At 46.5% G+C, this 19,959-nt stretch overlaps 1 protein-coding gene across 4 annotated transcripts in view; it reads right to left on the bottom strand.

Annotated features, from left to right (window-relative positions):
* ECE1 (endothelin converting enzyme 1) overlaps nucleotides 1-19,959 on the bottom strand; it is an 81,159-nt gene that overhangs the window by 60,223 nt on the left and 977 nt on the right. Inside the window, exon 1 of one of the 4 annotated variants that reach the window (XM_081202988.1) lies at nucleotides 8,076-8,172. The exons of 1 other annotated variant lie outside the window; for it this stretch is intronic. In XM_081202988.1, coding sequence (XP_081059114.1) covers nucleotides 8,076-8,078 — 3 coding nt within the window. In that variant the 5' untranslated portion in view covers nucleotides 8,079-8,172. Of the gene's footprint in view, nucleotides 1-7,517; nucleotides 7,578-7,869; nucleotides 8,047-8,075; nucleotides 8,173-19,959 lie in introns of those variants that run through there. 2 more of the 4 variants (XM_081202990.1, XM_081202987.1) reach the window with 2 other exon arrangements.

The raw sequence follows: 19,959 nt of genomic DNA, 5'->3' as shown, positions 1-19,959 counted from the left end.
ACGTGCTGAGTCCCTTCTGACGGCTCCCATAGCTGCACCAGTGGGAAGGCTCCCATCCACAGCTTACAGAGCATGTTTTAAGCTTGCCCTGAAGAGAGGGAGGTGTTACACACCCAGAGTGCACCAAAGGATTTCCCTAAGCTGGCAAAGAGATGTGGCTTGGCTCCAGGGCTTTTGTTTTTTGGATCCCTGAATCCTTACTGCACCTTCTGCTTTTGCCAAACACGAAAGAGTTGGGTGGGGAAGGAAATGCCTAGCATTGCCTCTCACTCCTTCCTCCGCCCCCCCCCCAACAAGGCTTTGGAGATGGTTCTTTATCCCAGTTTTGCAAATTGTTTTTGAACTGCTTGTCCCAAATTATGGAAGGAGGCAGGGGTGGGTGGACACCCGCAACTTGACCAATGAGCAGGGAAGGATTTCAAGGGCCTGTTAGGACTGCCTCCCCCCCATTTGGAAGACACTGACCACCCACTCCCCAAAGCCAGCTGGACTCAGCTCATGTTTGCCCTCATCAGCGTAGGGCAGCCTTCAAAAAGTGCAGGGCTACCAGAGGCCCCCACATTCCCTTTCTCCGCAGAAGTTCCCCTGCCAAAATCCATGGCTCCCCTTAAAAGCAACTCGTGTTCCTCACCCACCCCAAAGGAACGATCCAACTGACTGCAAGAAAGAGGAACGCATCGAAAGTACGGCTTCATGAGAGCTTTTGCATGAGTTATTTTTGCTAGCAGTTGCTTGCATTTTTTTGGGGGGGGGACCCCCACATGAAATGCAGGGCTAGAGTATCCAAGGAGACCCTCTTTCTCCAGGAAAGGATTCCCCACCCCAATACAGAACAGCCAGGCTTGGCCTTCCAGGTTCCTGCTCATCCTTCTTTCAAGGAGCCTCTGCCTTAAGGCTCTTTTAAGCCTGGCTGAAGTCCAAGAGGCTGGAGGGCTGCCCTGCTCAGTTCCTCTACGCCTGAAAAGGTGTTTGAAGCATCGCACGTAGGAAGGGCACCACGCCTATTCTCTTGCCCCCTCCTGCCCCTGACACCCCACAAAGCAAGGGGACAGAGAGAGACAGTGTGTGCTGGCGAGCGGCCCCCTTGCCGCCCACTACCTCGTGTACAGTCTGGGAATAAAGTAGAATGAGTTAGACTACTTTCTTCCCATCTGTCGACGGTGGGGGATATGGCAGCCCAGCCCCCAGTTTGGCAGTGTGGTGCAGTGGTTAAAGCACTGGACTAAGACCTGGGAGAGACCAGGGTTCAAGCACCGCATTCAGCTGGGTGTGATATTGGACCAGTCACTGCCTCTCAGCCCAACCTACCTCGCAGGGTTGTTTGTTGTGGGGCTTGAACGAGGATGGGGGAACCATGTATGTCACCTGGAGCTCCTTGGGGGTAGGGTGAGGAAAAACAGTGTTAGAGACTCAGATAAATAATCTAATAGCCAAATGGCACCTTAAACCTGGGCTGCAGTTGACATAAAGGAATGTCTAGGAGCTGTCCCCCCATTGATTATTGTTGTTGTTGTTAACATTTCTATACCATTTTATATTTTAGAGAACAAACCTCAAAGCCGTTTACAAAACATTAAAACATCAAATAAAACAATCCAGCATAAAACCAATTCAAGCGCCAATGGAAATATTTCAGATCCACCTCTTAAGTGACATTTTGCTTTCCATTTAATTTCTGACTAATTTCGAACACTGGGAAAAATGTGGGGGCATACGGAATAAATAAATAAAAAAATAAAACGAATGGGCACGGCTAAGTTAGGGCTTTATTTATTGCATTGGCACCCCAGGTTTGTCCTCCAGGGGGCTTAAGGCAGTGTGTGTGGTTCTTCCCCTGCTCAGTTAATGCCCACAACAGCCTTGCAAGGCAGGTTAGGCCGAGAGAACGCAGTGAGTGGCCCCAGTGTTACGAAGCAAGCTTTGTAGCTGAGTGGAGGGTGGATGGATTTGAGTCCTGGTCTCTCCCAGACTGACACTCTAAACCAGGGGTCAGCAACCTTTTTCAGCTGTGGGCCATTCCACCATCCCTCAGACCATTTGGTGGTGGGGGAAATGAACAAATTCCTATGCTCCACAAATAACCCAGAGATGCATTTTAAATAAAAGGACACATTCTACTCATGTAAAAACACCAGGCAGGCCCCACAAATAACTCAGAGATGCATTTTTTTAAAAAGGACACATTCTACTCATGAAAAAACATGCTGGTTCCCAGACCGTCCGCGGGCCGGATTTAGAAGGCGACTGGGCCACATCTGTCCCCCCGGGCCTTAGGTTGCCTACCCCTCTAAATATTAGGCCACAATGGTGTCGTTCTGATGTTGGATTCAGCACGTGCTCTTGGGCTGGGGGGAAAGCCCACAGGGGACGGCGACTCATGACGCTCGGGAGACGGGTGCCGCCTTTTCAAAGGGCCAGGCAAGCCCTGGCACACAGGGCGCTCACTGATGCCTCTTGGCCCGGGCACAGGAGCACCAGAGCCCAGCTCTGCAAACAGTAGCCCATTATCGCCCATGCAAATGCGCCCATCTCCTGTCAATAGCTCCTTATCAGGGAGAGTTAGAGAATTGTCATCCACCCACTTCCTTGCTGTTTGTTCTCAACCTGGCTTGGCTCCCTTCTCCGTCATGAACTCAAAGATTTGTAGAGTTGGAAGGGACCCCAGGTCTCCTCTAGTCCAGTGCAGGAAGCTCGAACCCACAACCCATGCTCTACTAACCTTTTTTGAAAAAATAAAAATTATTAAAACGTTTTCATAATACAGTAAGATTAAAAATAAGCTAAACAGAAACACACAGAGAAAGAGAAAAACAGCAAAAGGATGCCATCCTTTCCCATCCTTTCTGATGCAAGACTCTGCAAACCTCCCAGAGCCACTGGGGCTGAGCCAGCATCACAACTGGGGCCAGATCCCTTCTCATAATGCCACTATACAAATCTGAAACCCCATTTGGAGTTCTGGTAGGCTCGCCTCAAAAAGCATACTGCAGAGTTGGAAAAGGTTCAGAAAAGGAGACTGAAAGGAGATATGATAGCCGTCTTCAAATACAGTGGTGCCTCGCGTGTTATCTGGAAAATAACTATGGTGTAAATACAACGCTGGCGGGGTTTAAAGAGGCTCTGTAAAGAATTTATGAATATTGTTTAATAGAAATAACGAGGGAAGGGGGGTGTAAATGGCAATATGGAAGAATGGAATGTGTACTAAAGGGATAACTATGAAAGAATGTCAGTGACGTTGAAGGAAGTCTAAAATGGATATGATTTGTTGTAAAATGGATAAAATGTATAATGAGTTGGATTCAATAAAATCATAAAAGCAAAAAAAAAAAAAAAAAAAAAACCAACAAAAAAACAACAACAAACCAAATACAGTGGTGCCTCGCAAGACGAAAAGAATCCGTTCTGTGATTCTCTTCGTCTAGCGGTTTTTTCGTCTTGCGAAGCAAGCCCATTGAAGGATTAGCGGATTAGCGCTATTAGCGGCTTCTAGCGGCTTATCTGCTGATCGGATCAGCTGATAAGCGGCTTAGCGGCTTAGAAAAAGTGGGGGGGGGGGAACCAGCAGGAACTCGCAAGACATTGTCGTCTTGCGAAGCAAGCCCATAGGAAATTCGTTTTGTGAAGCACCTCCAAAACGGAAAACTCTTTCGTCTAGCGAGTTTTCCGTCTTGCAAGGCATTCGCCTTGCAGGGCACCACTGTACCTTAAGGCAGGGGTCAGCAACCTTTTTCAGCCGTTGGCTGATCCACCATCCCTCAGACCATGTGGTGGGCCGGACTATATATTTTTTTTTGGGGGGGGGAATGAACGAATTCCTATGCCCCACAAATAACCCAGAGATGCATTTTAAATAAAAGGACACATTCTACTCATGTAAAACACCGGGCAGGCCCCACAAATAACCCAGAGGTGCGTTTTAAATAAAAGGACACATTCTACTCATGTAAAAACACGCTGATTCCCAGACTGTCCGCAGGCCGGATCTGGCCCCCGGGCCTTAGTTTGCCTGCCCCTGCCTTAAGGGCTGTCACATGGAAGTTGGAGCAAACCTTATTTTCTCCTGCTCCCAGAGGGGAAGACCCGAACCAATGGATTCAAGTCACAAGAAAAGGGATTCCGTCTCAACATCAGGAAGAACTTTCTGACAGTCAGAGCACCCTCAGAAGGTGGTGGACTCTCCTTCACTGGAGGTTTTTGAACGGAGACTGGATGGCCATCTGTCCTGGATGCTTTAGTTGTGATTCCTGCGTTGCAGGGGGTTGGACTAGATGACCCTAGGGGTCCCTTCTAGGATTTGAAGTCTGTCCAGAAAGTTGAGTTTTGACCTGTTTCTCATCTACTGTCATTTCAACTTTTCAGATGCTTTAGAATTATTGTGGTTAGTTTTTATCAGCAACTATTCTATTTTTATTTTATTTTTTTGCAGAACAGCTTTGAGGACTTTTTAAAGCCGTCAAGCAGTGTACAAATTTTAAGACATAAAGATACAAAAGAAATGCAGCGAGTCTGCTCTGAGCAGGACAAACCCCTTTATTTTAGGGAGCCCCTGGAAAGACAAGCCATGGGAAATGACGTTTCCAAGAGATACAGAGAAGCCCTGGAAGCCCCCCTTTTTTTTTGCAGTTCGGGAGGAAAGCTCTGCACAGACTGAGCTACGAAATTTGCAGGCAACTACTGAGCAGCAGCCCCAGATGTCAGGCTCTGAGTCTGCCCACCCCCCCTTCACTGCATGCAAACCCCACCACTGTTTGGTTTCTCCTTGGCACAATACAAACCCACGTCAACGAACTGCGTCAGAGCTCAAGGGTTGGGGGGTTGCTGATCTTTCCCTCCGGCTTCTCCACCCACCCTTTCCTCGCAAAACTAACTCATCCAACTTCAATCCGGGGGCGCGATAGGCAGGCGACTCTTTCTTGGAAAAGAAGGCAGCAAAAGTGGCCTCCCCGGGGGCTGGACAACAAAAGGGCCTCTGCCCTCCTTCTGCAAAACAGCCTCTCTTGCGAGGAGCAAAGGTCACCAGGCAGGCAAGGAAGCAAGCAAGCAAGCAGGCAGGCAGGCTCCCCACCACCACCACAGAGAGGGGGCAGCCTGAGCAACAGCCGCCATTCCTGGGGGTCTCTGCTTGCAAGGTCAGCAGCCAGCCGAGCCCACAAACCTGAGAAATGTTCCTGGGACACACAAATGCACACACACCGCAGGACTCCACTCTGACGCATGGGTGGGAAGGCAGATTTACAGCTGCCTGCTCGTTTTTATAAACAGCTGCTCTGACTTTTTTTTCATTCGTTTCTCTTTTAAAATAAATTCGTTTTTAAAATGTCATGGTTACAGAGAGGCTGCTCCTGCTGTTTCAGGAGATACACAAGAAGAGAATCTCAAGAGCGATTTTTTTTATTCTTACTCCAGTATTTTAAACTCTTCCTTCCTTGCAATCCCTTTGCAGACTCTCCTCTACCCTGTCTCAAAATAGCTTCCTGAGTTGCCTCCAAAGGAGGAAAGTTAGAATATAAAGCTGGGAGCCTTCAAGGCCCTCTCCTTCCTCTGTTCCTGTCACTTGGAGGGCCTTCCACGGCGAAGATCAATGAGAATAGAAGGTCCAGGGAATCACATGCCCATTTATAGAAAGGTATCGCTGAAGATTCTTCATCATATTCATATCCCAAGCTCAAAGCAGTATATCTGTAGCCACAGCAAACCTGAAAGGCCATAGTCCAGTACTAACACTCCAGCACAGAACTCCTGAACCTGGTGCCTGTCAGATGTTTCAAACTACAGCTCCCATCAACCTAAGCCATCTTGGGCTCTCTGGGAACTGTAGTTCAAATTTACCTGGAGGGCACCGAGTTGAGGAAGGCTACTCTAAAACCTCAACAACTGCAAAACCTCTACATTTGTCAGAAAGCTATAACAACACGCCACTTTAAAAAGACAAAAAATGCCATTGTTTCTCAGCGAGAATTAACCTAATTGGCTTCTGTCATCAGGCTAAGCCTCAAAACGCTTTATGATTGCAAGTGTCCTTTGTTGCCGTCCTAAGCAAAAAGCGGAACGCTTTAAAAATCCTCGATCCGTCAAAACACCTGAGTCTACTCTCTGCAAGGCTATTCAAAACCTTTCATGCAGACACACAAGTGCTATTTTCCTCCCAATCTTACAAACGCAACATTCTTGCACAGAGATAGGTACAGGGCATGCGGCTGGTCCCAAGCCCAGACTACGAGACTGCGGCAGGCGGTCCTGACCGGAACTGTCCTTCCGACATCCTGGCTGCTTCTGTCTCAACAGATGTTAGGACATGGTCTTGAGGGTGTAAGAGCAGCCCTGCTGGATCAGGCCAAAGGCTCGTCAGTTTCACCCAGAGGTCAATATGGACAGCTACATATCCCTGCATTGCAGGGGGTTGGACTAGAGATGATGCTCAGAGCCCCTTCCAACTCTTATGTTGCCCATCACCATCACAGCACCCGTAACCCCGAGGTTCCTGATGACTAGGGCTGGGCAATATCTGGCTTTCAACACTGTGATATATCACCAGCTAAACATCGCAATATACCAATATATCACGATGCCTGAAATAAGAATGGAGATCTGTAGAGGAATTGGCTGGCTTCACGGTTTTCCCCACATTGTGATTTTTGCATAGCACACACATCATGTTTCATGATATATCACCAAGTCAAAAATTATGAAACTGGTATCCCGATATGGACTTCGAACCGGTACAGGATGATATATAGCCCAGCCTTAGTGACCACCCCAAACTATCTTGTCTTTTGGGGAGAGAAGGTGCCTCATTTTTGTCTGCACTTTGGCTCATTTTGGGGGTGGGGCAGTATCTCAGCCCTAGCAGCCTTTCCTTCCGCAAAAATGGGTATTTTGGGGCGTGCGTGACATTTGGAAATCTTTTTCCAAATGTGCTCCCTGCGTTCCCCCAAAACAGTTCGGGGTGCCTTGATTTCCAATTCTGTGCACACATATACTCAAGGGCCAGACGACCCGACAAGGGGCAGTGACGGGTGGGAGCAGGGCTGTCTTATTCATAGGTGCTAGGGGTGCGGGGCACCCGGGCACTGGGCTCTCAGGGGCCCCAGACCATGAGTGCAGGGCCTGAGAGTTGAGTCCGGGGAAGAGCCCACCCGTCAGTCGGAGCCCCACAGTGGACTCTTCTGCTGCGGGCAGCTCTGTGCCATGAGTTTGGGGGTGACCTAGCCAGCGAGGTGCCTGGCTGGCTCCACCCTCCTGTGTGCCTGGGACTGGGCAACCTGGGGGGGGGGCGTGCATCTTTGCACCCCGGCACCACATATGCTTAAGACAGCCCTGGGTGGGAGACACGGCAAGAGGGGAGGCATAGAGACTTATAAAGAGCATATATTTAAAGTAGATGAATAAATGAGCAAATTAAGTTAATAAGGATGTGCAGATGATACTAAAAATAAACTCAAGGAACCGCAGAAAAAGGGGGAAGGAAGTCAAGAAATCTCAAAATGATTGTAAAATTAGTGAAATGTACAAACCTGAAAAGCATAATTTGTTTGAGTCAGGAGGGACCCGAGTGTCATCCAGTCCAACCCCCTGCCATGCAAGAATCGTCCTACAACCAACCTCAGGGCCGCAGAGACCTGGATGCGGTTCTCAAGCTCTGGGTCCCCAGATGTTTGTTGGACTACAACTCCCATCATCCCTGAGCTCTGGCCTTGCTAGCTAGGGGTGATGGGAGTTGTAGTTCAACGACATCTGGGGACCCACAGCTTGAGAAAGGCTGCAAAGCGGCACCGGGGAACCGGCAAGTGGGATGTGGAAGCGGGAGACACGCTCCCCTTGCCGCCTCCCGCTCCTCAGGCATTCTGAGATAGACTGCTCCTGCACCTGGAGGCTCTCTTTCCGCGCTGGCTTTGCTAGGCCGCCTCCCTTCTCGCCACCCGGAGGCTCCTTCTCCGCCCGCGCGCGCTGAGGACTAGCCGTGTGCCTGGCGCTCCCTCGTGCTGCCTGCCCGAGCTCGGGCGTCCGGCCCCGACCGAGGCCTCGCGGCGGCCTGGCCCGGCGCCCTCTCTCCACCCCGCGCCCGGACTCACCATGGCGGCTGCGCGGCGCTCGCCTCCCGTCCCCTCGTCAGCCTGGCCGGGCAGCAGCTGCGCGCCAACTGAGCGCTGCCGCCGCTGCTGCGGCGCCTCAGCCCGGCCGGAGGAGCGGAGCGGAGCGGCGTGTCGACGGTCCAATGGCGGCCGGACGGGAGGGCGCACCTGGCCCCGCGCAGCCAATCCGCGCCCGGGGTTGGGGGCGGCGTGGGCGGGATTTCCTCGCCCGGGAATTAACCCTTTCCTCGTGCCCAGGTGCGCCTCTGCAGGGAGGGAGGATGCCGCTGGGCTCCCGACTCCCATCATCGCCGTTTTGGTACACAGTATATCAGCTCCTGGATATCTGATAGAATCGCAGGGTTGGAAGGGACCCCCGCAATGTAAGAATATGCAGCTGTCCCTTGCGGGGATCGAACCTGCAACCTTGGCGTTGCTAGCGCGACGCTCTAACCGACTGAGCTAAAGTATTTTAAGCTACTCCAGTGCTCTTTTAAAATGCGCTGGGGGGATTATTGGGTTCTTGTTTTTGTTTTTATTATGTGTTTTGTGTTTTTATAGTGTGATTTTATGTTGTGAAGCATCCTGAGACCTGTGTGTATGGAGTGGTATACTATATTATTATTATTATTATTATTATTATTATTATTATTATTATTATTATTATTATTATTATTATTGTCATCATCATCATTATCATTAATACTTGAGCTAAAAGGTTTTAAAGTACAGTACAGTATTGTAATTATTTCTTGATTTTTTTTGTAAGCCGCTTTCAGGTTTGCTGCCATTGTTTTACAACAGTTACGCTGTATATAAATGTTATGAGATAAATAAATAAATCATCCCTGACCCCTGGCTGGGCTGACAGGAGTTGGAGAGATAGGAACTACAACTCCCATCATTATCCCTGCTGGCCACGGCTCCCCCATCTCTGAACTTGACCCTAACTTGCCTGTACCACTTGGCCTACCTCCATTGCAGCCCTTGGCTTCTTTCAACACAGGGATGGGGAACATCTGGCCCACCAGATGTTAGGACTACAACTCCCCTCCTTACCCCTCACCCATTGGCCATGCTGGTTGAGCCAGACGAGTGTCAGAGTCCAAAAATGCGTCTGGAGGAGCGCAAATGTTCCACCTCCCTGGGTGAGCTCCCGTTACTCGGTCCCTGCTCCTGCCAACCTAGCAGTTCAAAAGCACGTCAAAGTGCAAGTAGATAAATAGGTACTGCTCCGGCAGGAAGGTAAACGGCGTTTCCGTGCGCTGCTCTGGTTCGCCAGAAGCGGCTTAGTCATGCTGGCCACATGACCAGGAAGCTGTATGCCGGCTCCCTCAGCCAGTAAAGCGAGATGAGCCCCGCAACCCCAGAGCCGGCCACGACTGGACCTAATGATCAGGGGTCCCTTTACCTTTACCTTTTTAGTCATGCTGGCTGCTGTGGATCATGGAAGCAGGACTCCAAAAACTTCTGGATAACCATAAATGTTCTCTATCACAGCTATGCCCTCTTCTCCCCCCTTTTTAATAATAATAATAATAATAATAATAATAATAATAATAATAATAATAATAATTGCTTTTTTCAGCACACAGAATCAACCTGTATCTTCCTTACAGGGGTTGTGTTGCTATGAAGATAAAGAAGAAGGGAGATATTTCACACTTCTTTCAGCTTGAGCCCCTTAGAGTGACAATATCTTAAGAATGGCAGATGAAGATGATGGATTTTTCGGAGCTAGCTGACCTAACTGGAAGAGTCCACGACCAGAAGGAGGAGGAGTATCAGGAAGATTGGATTAAATTTAATGATTATCTAGTTAAATATGTATGGAAATAGCTTGTAGATACTCAATTGTCTTAGGATTTTACTTAAGTTAAGTGATGAATTAATATGTTTAATTTCAAAGGAAAAGATCTAAGGATGTTAACGTTCAAGTTAAACTTTATAAGAGCTGTGATTTGGAAAACCGTTAAAAGGACATGCAATGAAATTCAACCAAGGGGAAGCGAGGAAGTCACTTAACAATGTTAATAAGTGTAAATTTTTAATAAGGTTATGATTTATGTTTGTTTTATGTGTTTGTTTATAATTTTGTGAAAACTAATAAATTTTTTTTGAATAAAATAAAATAGAGTGACAATATCTTCCATGAATTTGCCAAAGGTTGGGAGGATTATTATTATTATTGAAATGAAAGAAAGTCTGAAGAAAGGATTGCAGTGAAGGTTTTCTGTTTGAATATTTTCTCTTCAGTTGCAATACACTGGTTAACTCTGGAGAATTCATTTGATCGCTTTATCAAGAAAGCGCTGGGTGGAGTTGTACAAATTCCACATGGGAGGCAGTTTGAAGTTGGGATGGAGAGGTGTTTCTCTCCTCTCAGAATCCTAGCTGGGCTCATAAGCTGTCCTGAGAAGACACAGGAAGGGGACAGAAGGTAGGGCTTCTCCACAAATCACAGTTTACCCTCTAGGGATGTAATGGCCACAGGCCACCAACTGGGACGGCTTTAAAGGAGGCCTGGAATAATTAATGGAGAAGCCTGGGGGAGCGGGGGCTGTGTTTTTCCACCACTGGAAGCACTAAGTGCTTTTGAATACAAGCAGCTGGAAACACCAGGAGGGGAGAGTTGCACTGGCAGTGGTTCTTGCATCCGGTTGGCCAACCCTGCAATTTCATGATTCTGTGAACAGGATGCTGGGCCAATTGGGCCACCTGGCTCAGTAGTGACTACGCTCACTGGCAGCAATGGTTCTTCAGGGCACGGGTCTCTCCTAGCCCTACCTGGGCTTGAAGTTATTCCCTTAAATATTTCTTTTGTTTAACCTCTTCCTTCTAATAGTGATAGGTTCGGAGAGGCTCAGAGGGTGGCACATGAGAAGAGGGCCTTCTCTGCAGTGGCTCCCCGTCTGCGGAATGCTCTCCCCAGGGAAGTTCGCCTGGCGCCTTCATTACATAGCTTCAGGCGTCAGGCAAAAACATTCCTTTTTAACCAGGCCTTTGGTTGACCTGATCGACAGGTCAACCAACCCTTTTAAAATATGGCTCTTTTTTGGGGAGGGGAGTATTATTGGTTGGGGCACGGGTGGCGCTGTGGGTTAAACCACTGAACCTAGGGCTTGCCGATCAGAAGGTTGGTGGTTTGAATCCCCGCGACAGGGTGAGCTCCCGTTGCTCGGTCCCTGCTCCTGCCAACTTAGCAGGTCGAAAGCACATCAAAAGTGCAAGTAGATAAATAGGTACCACTCTGGCGGGAAGGTAAAAGGCGTTTCCGTGCGCTGCTCTGGTTCACCAGAAGCAGCTTAGTCATGCTGGCCACATAACCCGGAAGCTGTACGCTGGCTCCCTTGGCCAATAAAGCGAGATGAGCGCCGCAACCCGAGAGTCGACCACAACTGGACCTAATGGTCAGGGGTCCCTTTACCTTTATTATTGGGTTATTGTTTTTATTTTGAATTTATATGTTGTGATCTTTTTTGTGAACCACCCTGAGACCTCTGGGTATAGGGCAGTATATAAATTTAATTATTATTAACAACAACAACAACAACATTTTGCAGGGGGTTGGGCTAGATGACCCTTGGTTCCCTTCCAACTCTCCATGATTCTACGATTCTATTCTTGTTGCAAAATAACCCCAAACAAACAAACAAACAAAAAAGCTTGTGTGTGATTTTTAACTATAATTATAAAACTGGAATAAAGTGAAGGGGGGAACAAAGAGGGGGAGATCCTAGCAACACGATGGCCAATTGCTTTCGGTGTTGACGCAAAGCACCTTATTTACAGAGAAGAGACAGATGCCAATCTGCCTTTCCCCCCCTTTGCTTCCTCCTGGAACATTCCCCCCCCCCCCCGTAGTTTCTGGTTTCTCTGGTAATCAAATCAGTCTAAGCCCGTTCTGTTTGCAGAATGGAAACTGTTCTCTTTCCGTTACAGATAGCAACAGGCATTACAGGCATTGTGGTACCAAACCTCTTTGAACGCAGAGCAGCCCTGCCAGGACGTTTGCCCACAGTTACCCTGATAGTGTCTCCCCCCCCCCAAATTTATGACAATTTATGAAATTTATGATTTTATTTCTTATACAAATACTGAGACACACCGTTGCTTCCTGCCACCAGTATCTGCAAATGTCTAGCTCATTTAAGACTACAGTGGTGCCTCGGGTTACATGCGCTTCAGGGTACAGACTCCACTTCAGGTTACAGACTCCTCCGGCGGCAGCGGGAGGCCCCATTAGCTAAAGTGGTGCTTCAGGTTAAGAACAGTTTCAGGTTAAGAACGGACCTCCGGAACGAATTAAGTGCTTAACCTGAGGTACCACTGTATATGGAACCTTCATTCTCAATCATGACAGAACTCACAGGTGGAAAACACTTTTATTTTTACAAATCTTCATTATTTGCCAGGGGAGCCTTTGTATGAGTGAATACTTTTAATATCCCTTTGGAGCTGCGTTGGGTCTTGGTACTTTTGTCCTTCTGAGCTGTGACAATTTGGGCTTTAATTTTTTGACGCTTTGTTTCCCTTTTTGCTATTTTTGCACCTTTTGTCGATGTTAATAAACCATTTTTTTTTAATAATTAAAAAAACCACGAGATGAAACCTGCTGTTCGATCCGCTGTGAGTAACAACTTCTGTGCAAATCTGACACCGAAGCAAAAGAGTGGGTCAGAAAACCTACAAGGGCACACCACCCCCTTTCTTTTGGTGGGGCAAGCCTGCCCAGGAGATGTTCTTGGGGGGGACTGTACCACTGCTTCCTCACCGCAATTCGTAAGCATCTCCAGCTCATCCTAAAAATAACCCTTGGGTTTTAAAACTGGTTGACACAAGACGTGCAAACAGTTTAATGACTTGGTTGGCTTGCGAATGTCAATATTAATACTGACTGTGGAGTCAAGGTGGGCTTGTGATGGTTCGGTCGAAGCCGGGACTTCCCTCGTGGCCTGTGCCCAGCGTGGAGCCTGTCTGAGATTTTGGGAAGAGATTGGGCTGGGGGAACGAAAGATAGACTAGAGAGAGGAGGAGAGACGGCGGGCAGCCAACCCAAAGATGCCCTCCAGATGTTTTAAACTCCTAAGAGGAGGAGGCAGCGATACTTCTGAATCCCAGTGGCTGGAAACTTTAGGAGGGGAGAGTTGGTCTTTTGCTCAGGTCCTGTTTTCGGATTTCTGGTTGGCCCCTGAGAGAACAGGATGCTTGACCCGATGGGCCCCCTTTGGCCTGATCCTCGGTCCAGTATACCTGAAGGAGCGTCTCCACCTCCATCGTTCTGCATGGACACTGAGGTCCAGCGCCGAGGGCCTTCTGGCGGTTCCCTTATTGCAAGAAGCAAAGCTACAGGGAACCAGGCAGAGGGCCTTCTCGGTAGTGGCACCCGCCCTGTGGAACGCCCTCCCACCAGATGTCAAAGAGAAAAATAGCTACCAAACGTTTAGAAGACATCTGAAGGCAGCCCTGTTTAGGGAAGCTTTTAATGTTTAATAGGTTATTGTATTTTAGTGTTTTGTTGGAAGCTGCCCAGAGTGGCTGGGGAAACCCAGCCAGATGGGCGGGGTATAAATAAATGATGATGATGATGATGATGATGCAATGCTTTTCTTATGGACTGGTGGGAGATGTAGACCAAAACATCTGGAGGGCATCATCTCAGAGAAGTCTGCTCTGGGGAGGAAAATTGAGGCAATAAAGACCCGGTTGCACTTATCCGCTCGAGGAGTCCCAGAATCTGCAAGGATTTGCAGGGGAGCAGAGAAGCTTTGAGCAAATCCCAGCCCTTCCTCCACTCAGTTTCCTTCTCTCTTTCTCTTTCCATCTCTCTCCTGCTGTAATCAAAACCAGACCACCATCATTATGAATGACATTACCCCTCTCTGGTTTAAAGGAAGGCCCAATCTGAACAACAATTGAGGAACAGCAGGGAAGCCACAGTATTTTCGTCGCAGAAAATTGAGCTTTGACACAAGTTCAAGATGAATTGGTGGACGTCCAAGCAGAACAGTCTTGAATCTGCAGAAGTCCCGGGTTCACAAATATTTAGCCACCCAACCAACCGTCCTGCCCCCACAGGACCATTGTCAAACCTCCTTCTGCAAGCCCCTTCAAGGTTAACAACAGGGCGACTTTAAAAGCTGCCCGGACAGCTGGAAGATCCAGATTTAGAGCAGCGAGGGAGGGGGAGAGAGAAAGGAGTTTATTTGTGTCAAGGTTCAATTCCACACCACTTTTTTTTTATGTGTCAGAACACAATCTTGGAACTTGTGAAAAAAGAAGAAAAGAGGGCCTCTAGTCATGTGCAGAGTGCACCCCAACTGATTAACCACAGCCCAGCCCAGTCTGGAGTTGTGCATAAGAATGTTGGAGTAGGACCTGGGAGAGCCGGGTTCGAATTCCTATTCAGCCAGAGAGTTCACTGAGTGGCCTTGGGCCAGTTACTGTCTTTCAGCCTAGCCTACCTCCCAGGGTTGTTCTGTGGATAGAAGGGCAACTGTTATTAGAAGTTTCTGGGGGCATTTTCAAGGGTCTTTTGCAGCAGCTGCATCCAACTCCAGCTGTTTCCTCTCCAAATCTATCTTGGCAACCCCTATGGAATGCTCCCTGCACCCAAATAGGTAGAAAACAAGGTACAGCAGGGCTGCCTCTGGTGATCCTTTGCACTGTACTGGCTGAGGCTGATGGGAATTGTAGTCCAAAACCTTTGGAGGGCAGATCTGGAGCAGGAAAATGTTGCTCATTGGAGGTTTCTAGGCGCAGGGCAGATCAGGAGATGGGCTTTGGGCTTTTCATATAGAAGCGGCTTGCCCTGTCTTTTCAAGGGTGGTTATGGAAGCAGCCCAGGGAGTTTCAAAATGACATCCCTGTATATTTTCAAACCCACTAGACATGGGTGTGTGTTTCCGGCCTTGCATGCAGCTTGGCTCACTGGCGCGAGTGACCCAGAGCTGTTTGCAAGTACCACCCTGGTTCTGCTCTGGGATGGGGCCAGCCCAATATATTTTGCTGCCTGAGGGAAATGGAGAAAGGGTGGCACCGTTCAATGCTGGTGATGAACGCACCCAAAAGAGCACTTTAGGGGACCCAGGAGAGGCCATGGGGCAGTAGAGGGATGGGGCTGGAGGGCTCAGCTGGGGGTTGCTTTTGCAGTCCCCTCCACCACACCCCTGGGTCTGTCAGGATGCTGGACTGGATAGGCAACTGGCCTGATCCAGAAGGGCTCTTATATTATCATGGCACCTCACCCAACTCCCCCCTATTTTTAAAAATATTTCTTTTGCAGCCCCAGCGCTGCCGTCTGAGAGAAGAGACCGACAGCGCTAGGAGGTGGGGGAACGTTCATTTGCCAACACTGCAGCCTGCTGGCCAATGCTTGGAACTGCAAGAGAGCGACAGAACCTAGCAGAAGCTGTGTTGTGTTGTGTTGTGTTGTGTTGTGTTGTGTTGTGTTGTTGTGTTGTGTTGTGCTGTGCTGTGCTGTGCTGTGTGTGTTGGCCCTTGACATCTGCAGTTTTTAGAATTCCTCACATAAAAAAATATATTGTTAAACTGCTGCCCGGGGAACTGTTGGAAATCTTTTAAAGTCAAACAACGGATGAATCGGCTGATGTCTCAGCAGCCCTGCTAATTATTATATTTTTCTCACCATGAGGAACTGCTGCTGTTTTCTTCAGAACTAAAATTCCTTGTGCCTTCTTGCCAGCAGGGAGCAAGCTGTGAAGGTTCTCTGTTAATTAGTTACTCAGTTGCCAGTTTTTTAAACGTTTATCTGCTTAAGGTTTATCTACCTTAATGTTTGATCCCAGCTTTTTGATTAATTAGTTATGCTGCTCGGTTATGCCTTGAACTTTAAAAAAAAATAAAAAATTATGGAAAAGGCTGGGATATAATTGTTTCAGATAAAGAGGACATGGAATTCTCTGTCTGGCCCTCTTTGTAGATATAAAATGCATTCTGCTGGACTGGTTACAATCTGTTTTATGCCATGAATGCACCTCTCAAGTTCTTAATGCCCACAGATGTACACACACAGAGCGCTTTCTCATGTCACCTGTGATTGGGGGCATACACCCCAATGTAGATTGGGGTGTAAATTGCCCCCTCAATGTAGATTGGGGTGTAAATTGCCCCCTCAATTTAACTAGTCTGTGAATGAAATAGGCAAAATCAGAAGTGGTACAGTGATTGAGACACCGCTCTGTATACCATATTAAAAAAAAGAGTATTGTTATATTTAACTTATCAAAGGTGGGGAACTAAAATTGAATCAAATAGTCATTGCTTTTTTTTGTATTCATGCTAAACAAATGTACATTTGGAATATGGTCCGGTATTTGTCAGTTTAATGACAAAACCAAATTATTGCTGTTGGTTTTCCGTATTGAGAATTTTGTCGTTTTATTGGTCAAGACTGAAACTTTCCTTGTTAGGCCGAATTGCAGCTATAAAGATGAACGTTTTGCCAAAAATGTTGTTTTTGTTTCAAGCCTTGCAGATCGTGGACAGAATGGAATGTTTTGGAAAGTGGCAGAAGGATATTTCAAAGTTTGTCTGGCAGGGCAAAAAGCCCCGAATAAAGTTTAAAATACTAACTGATGCGAAAGAAAGAGGGGGGTTTGCCCTGCCAGACTTAAGGTTATACTACGAAGCTGCAGCCTTCTGCTGGATGAAAGATTGGATTTTGCTAGAGAACACTGATGTCCTAGATCTGGAAGGTTTCAATAATTCATTAGGATGGCATGCGTTTATGTGGTATGACAAGGTAAAAACACACAAAATGTTTAAAAACCATATTGTCAGGAAAGCAATATTTATGGTCTGGACAAAATACAAGGACTTACTTGAAAGTAAGACTCCGAGGTGGTTATCACCAGTTGAGGCCAAGGCTCGGAAAAAACCAAATATGGAGGCCGGTGGGCCGAAATATTGGGAAATAATAGAAAAGATAGGAGATAATTGGAGATTGCAGAGCTATGAAAAATTAAAGGATAAGGTGCAAGATTGGTTTCATTATGCCCAAATTAATGAGGTTTTTAAGTTGGATAAAAAAACAGGATTCCAGGTGGAAAAATCGAAACTTGAAACAGAGCTGTTAGAACCAAAGACCAAGGTACTATCGAGAATGTATAACTTGCTGCTTAAATGGAACACTCAGGATGAAACAGTTAAATCAGCCATGATTAAATGGGCCCAGGACATTGGGTACAACATTATGTTTGAAGACTGGGAAAGGTTATGGACCACCGGTATGAAATTTACGGCATGTAATGCCCTGAAAGAAAACATTATGAAAATGATATACAGGTGGTACATGACCCCAGTCAAGCTCGCTAAGATATATCATCTGTCCGATAACAAATGTTGGAAATGTAAGGAGGCTGAAGGGACATTCTTTCATCTTTGGTGGACCTGTCCAGGAGTGAAGGCCTTCTGGGAAATGATCTACAATGAGTTAAAAAAGGTGTTTAAGTACACCTTTCCTAAGAAACCGGAGGCCTTCCTCTTGGGCATTGTCGGCCAAAAGGTGTTAAAGAAGGATAGAACGTTTTTTATGTATGCAACTACAGCAGCAAGAATACTCATCGCAAAATATTGGAAGATTCAAGATTTGCCCACCCTGGAAGAGTGGCAAACGCAATTGATGGACTATATGGAACTGGCCGAGATGACTGCCAGAATCCGAGATTTGGGAGAAGAAACAACTGAGGAGGACTGGAAAAAATTTAAGGACTATTTGCAAAAATTTTATAAGTTATATGAACTATAAAAATTCACATGATTTGGAAAGATTAGCTCCAGCAATGGGAGTTGATGACATTGAAATTAGATAACATTAATGAAAGAACCAATGTTTAAATGTTTAAATAAGGATAATATATGTGTTTATAGAGTAATTGGATAATAAGTAATTTAAACTTAAAATGCAACTGAAAGTATAAAAGAAACACATGAAACAAGGTTATAATTTGCTGACAAATTTATTATAAAGATTGCATTGTGCGGGAGATGTGGGGAAGTCCGTTGGAGGATTGAAACAAGCTTTGGAAAAATCAGTTTTTCTTTTTTCTTTTTCTTTTCTTGTTTTTCTTGTTTTTCTGTACTGTTGATATCTATTTGGAAAAAAGTAATAAAAATATTATTAAAAAAAAAAAGAGAATTTTGTCGTTTTATCTTTTATTTGTAAAGCACTTTGAGGTTGGTTGGTTTGTTTGTCACAGTCAAGTAGCGCACATAAATGTTTATGAGGTGAATAAATGATAAATATATATCCTATGTATATCAGCACATCAGTTCTCAGCCCCTCTCTTTTGAAATAATGTGACACACACACACAAACGCACAATTGCGGCATTGCCACAGTTCAGACCGTGCTCAAGGCAGCTTGCAACATGAAAACAAAACTACACAACTACAATACAACAAAGATAATCACAAACAATAAATAAACATTATCTAATTAATGGGAGCTGTTGGAGTCTCCTTCCATGGAAGTTTTTAAGCAGAGGCTGAATGGCCTACCTGTCAGGGAGGGATCCAGGGAGGGACCCTGTCAGGGAGGTGCCCTGCAAGACGAATGCCTCGCAAGACGGAAAACTCACAAAACGAAAGGGTTTTTGGTTTTTTGAGTTGCTTCGCAAGACGATTTTCCCTATGGGCTTGCTTCGCAAGACGGAAACGTCTGGCAAGTTTGTTTCCTTTTTCTTAAAACCGTTAATACAGTTGCGACTTGACTTCGAGGAGCAACTCATAGAACGCGGTGTGGTAGCCTTTTTTGAGGTTTTTTGAAGACTTCGGTGATTTTTGAAGCTTTTCCAAAACTTTTCCGAAACTGTGCTTCGCAAGACGAAAAAAACTGCAAGACAAAAAAACTCACGGAACGAATTAATTTCGTCTTGCGAGGCACAGGGTGGCTAACACCAGTAAAATTACAATTAAAAATAAAATAAAAAACAAACCAATTTAAAATACAGGTTAAAATATAATTTAAAATGCAGCCTCATTTTAATAGTAGCCCATAGATCAAAACCATAAGGGGAGGGAAACATAAGGGTCAGACTGAGTCCAAACCAAAGGCCAGGCGGAACAGCTCTGTCTTGCAGGCCCTGCAGAAAGATGTCAAGTCCCGCAGGGCCCTAGTCTCTTGTGACAGAGTGTTCCACCAAGTCGGGGCCAGTACTGAAAAGGCCCTGGTCCTAGTTGAGACCAACCTAACCACCTTGCGACCTGGGACCTCCAAGGTGTTCTCATTTGTGGACCTTAAGGTCCTTCGTGGATGAAGACGGGGGGAAAAACACCAACAGCTGAAATTGATGGACTATGCCGAATTAGATAAACTAACAGGAAGAATTCTAAACCAGCGGGACCAGAGATTCACAGAAGACTGGTGTAAATTTACGGACTATTTGAAAAGTAATTGTGACGATCAGATTACGTTTGTAGATTTGCAAGAAGTTTTGTGAGGTGAATTATTTGACTTATTGCAAAAATTGGTAAAAGGGGGGAGAATTGTTAGTTAAGATAATTAAAGGCAATATGAATTTAAGAAATGCAGAAGAAGTGATAATAATGGTGGCTCATCAGAGGTGCTGATGGAAGTCCAAAAAGATTGTATAAGAAGTGAAGTTTGTTGCATGTATGATAAGTAATATGTTAAAATTAATAAAAAATTATTTAAAAACAACAGCACCACCACCCACAGCAACAACACTCTGTTGGGGCCTGGGGACGCTGCCTTGGGGACTGAGCTCAGCGCCTTCTGAATGCCCAGCAGCTGCTCTGACGCAGTGGCTTAGCGTGGGGGGTGCAGGGGGGGTCGGCCGCACCGGGCGCAACATCTGGGGGTTAGGGTTAGGGGGCGCAAATCCACGGGTTAGGGGGCGCA

This window comes from Podarcis bocagei (assembly GCF_964188305.1).
Source record: "Podarcis bocagei genome assembly, chromosome: 7".
NCBI lineage: Eukaryota > Metazoa > Chordata > Lepidosauria > Squamata > Lacertidae > Podarcis > Podarcis bocagei.
This window is presented reverse-complemented; position numbering and strand designations above follow the sequence as displayed.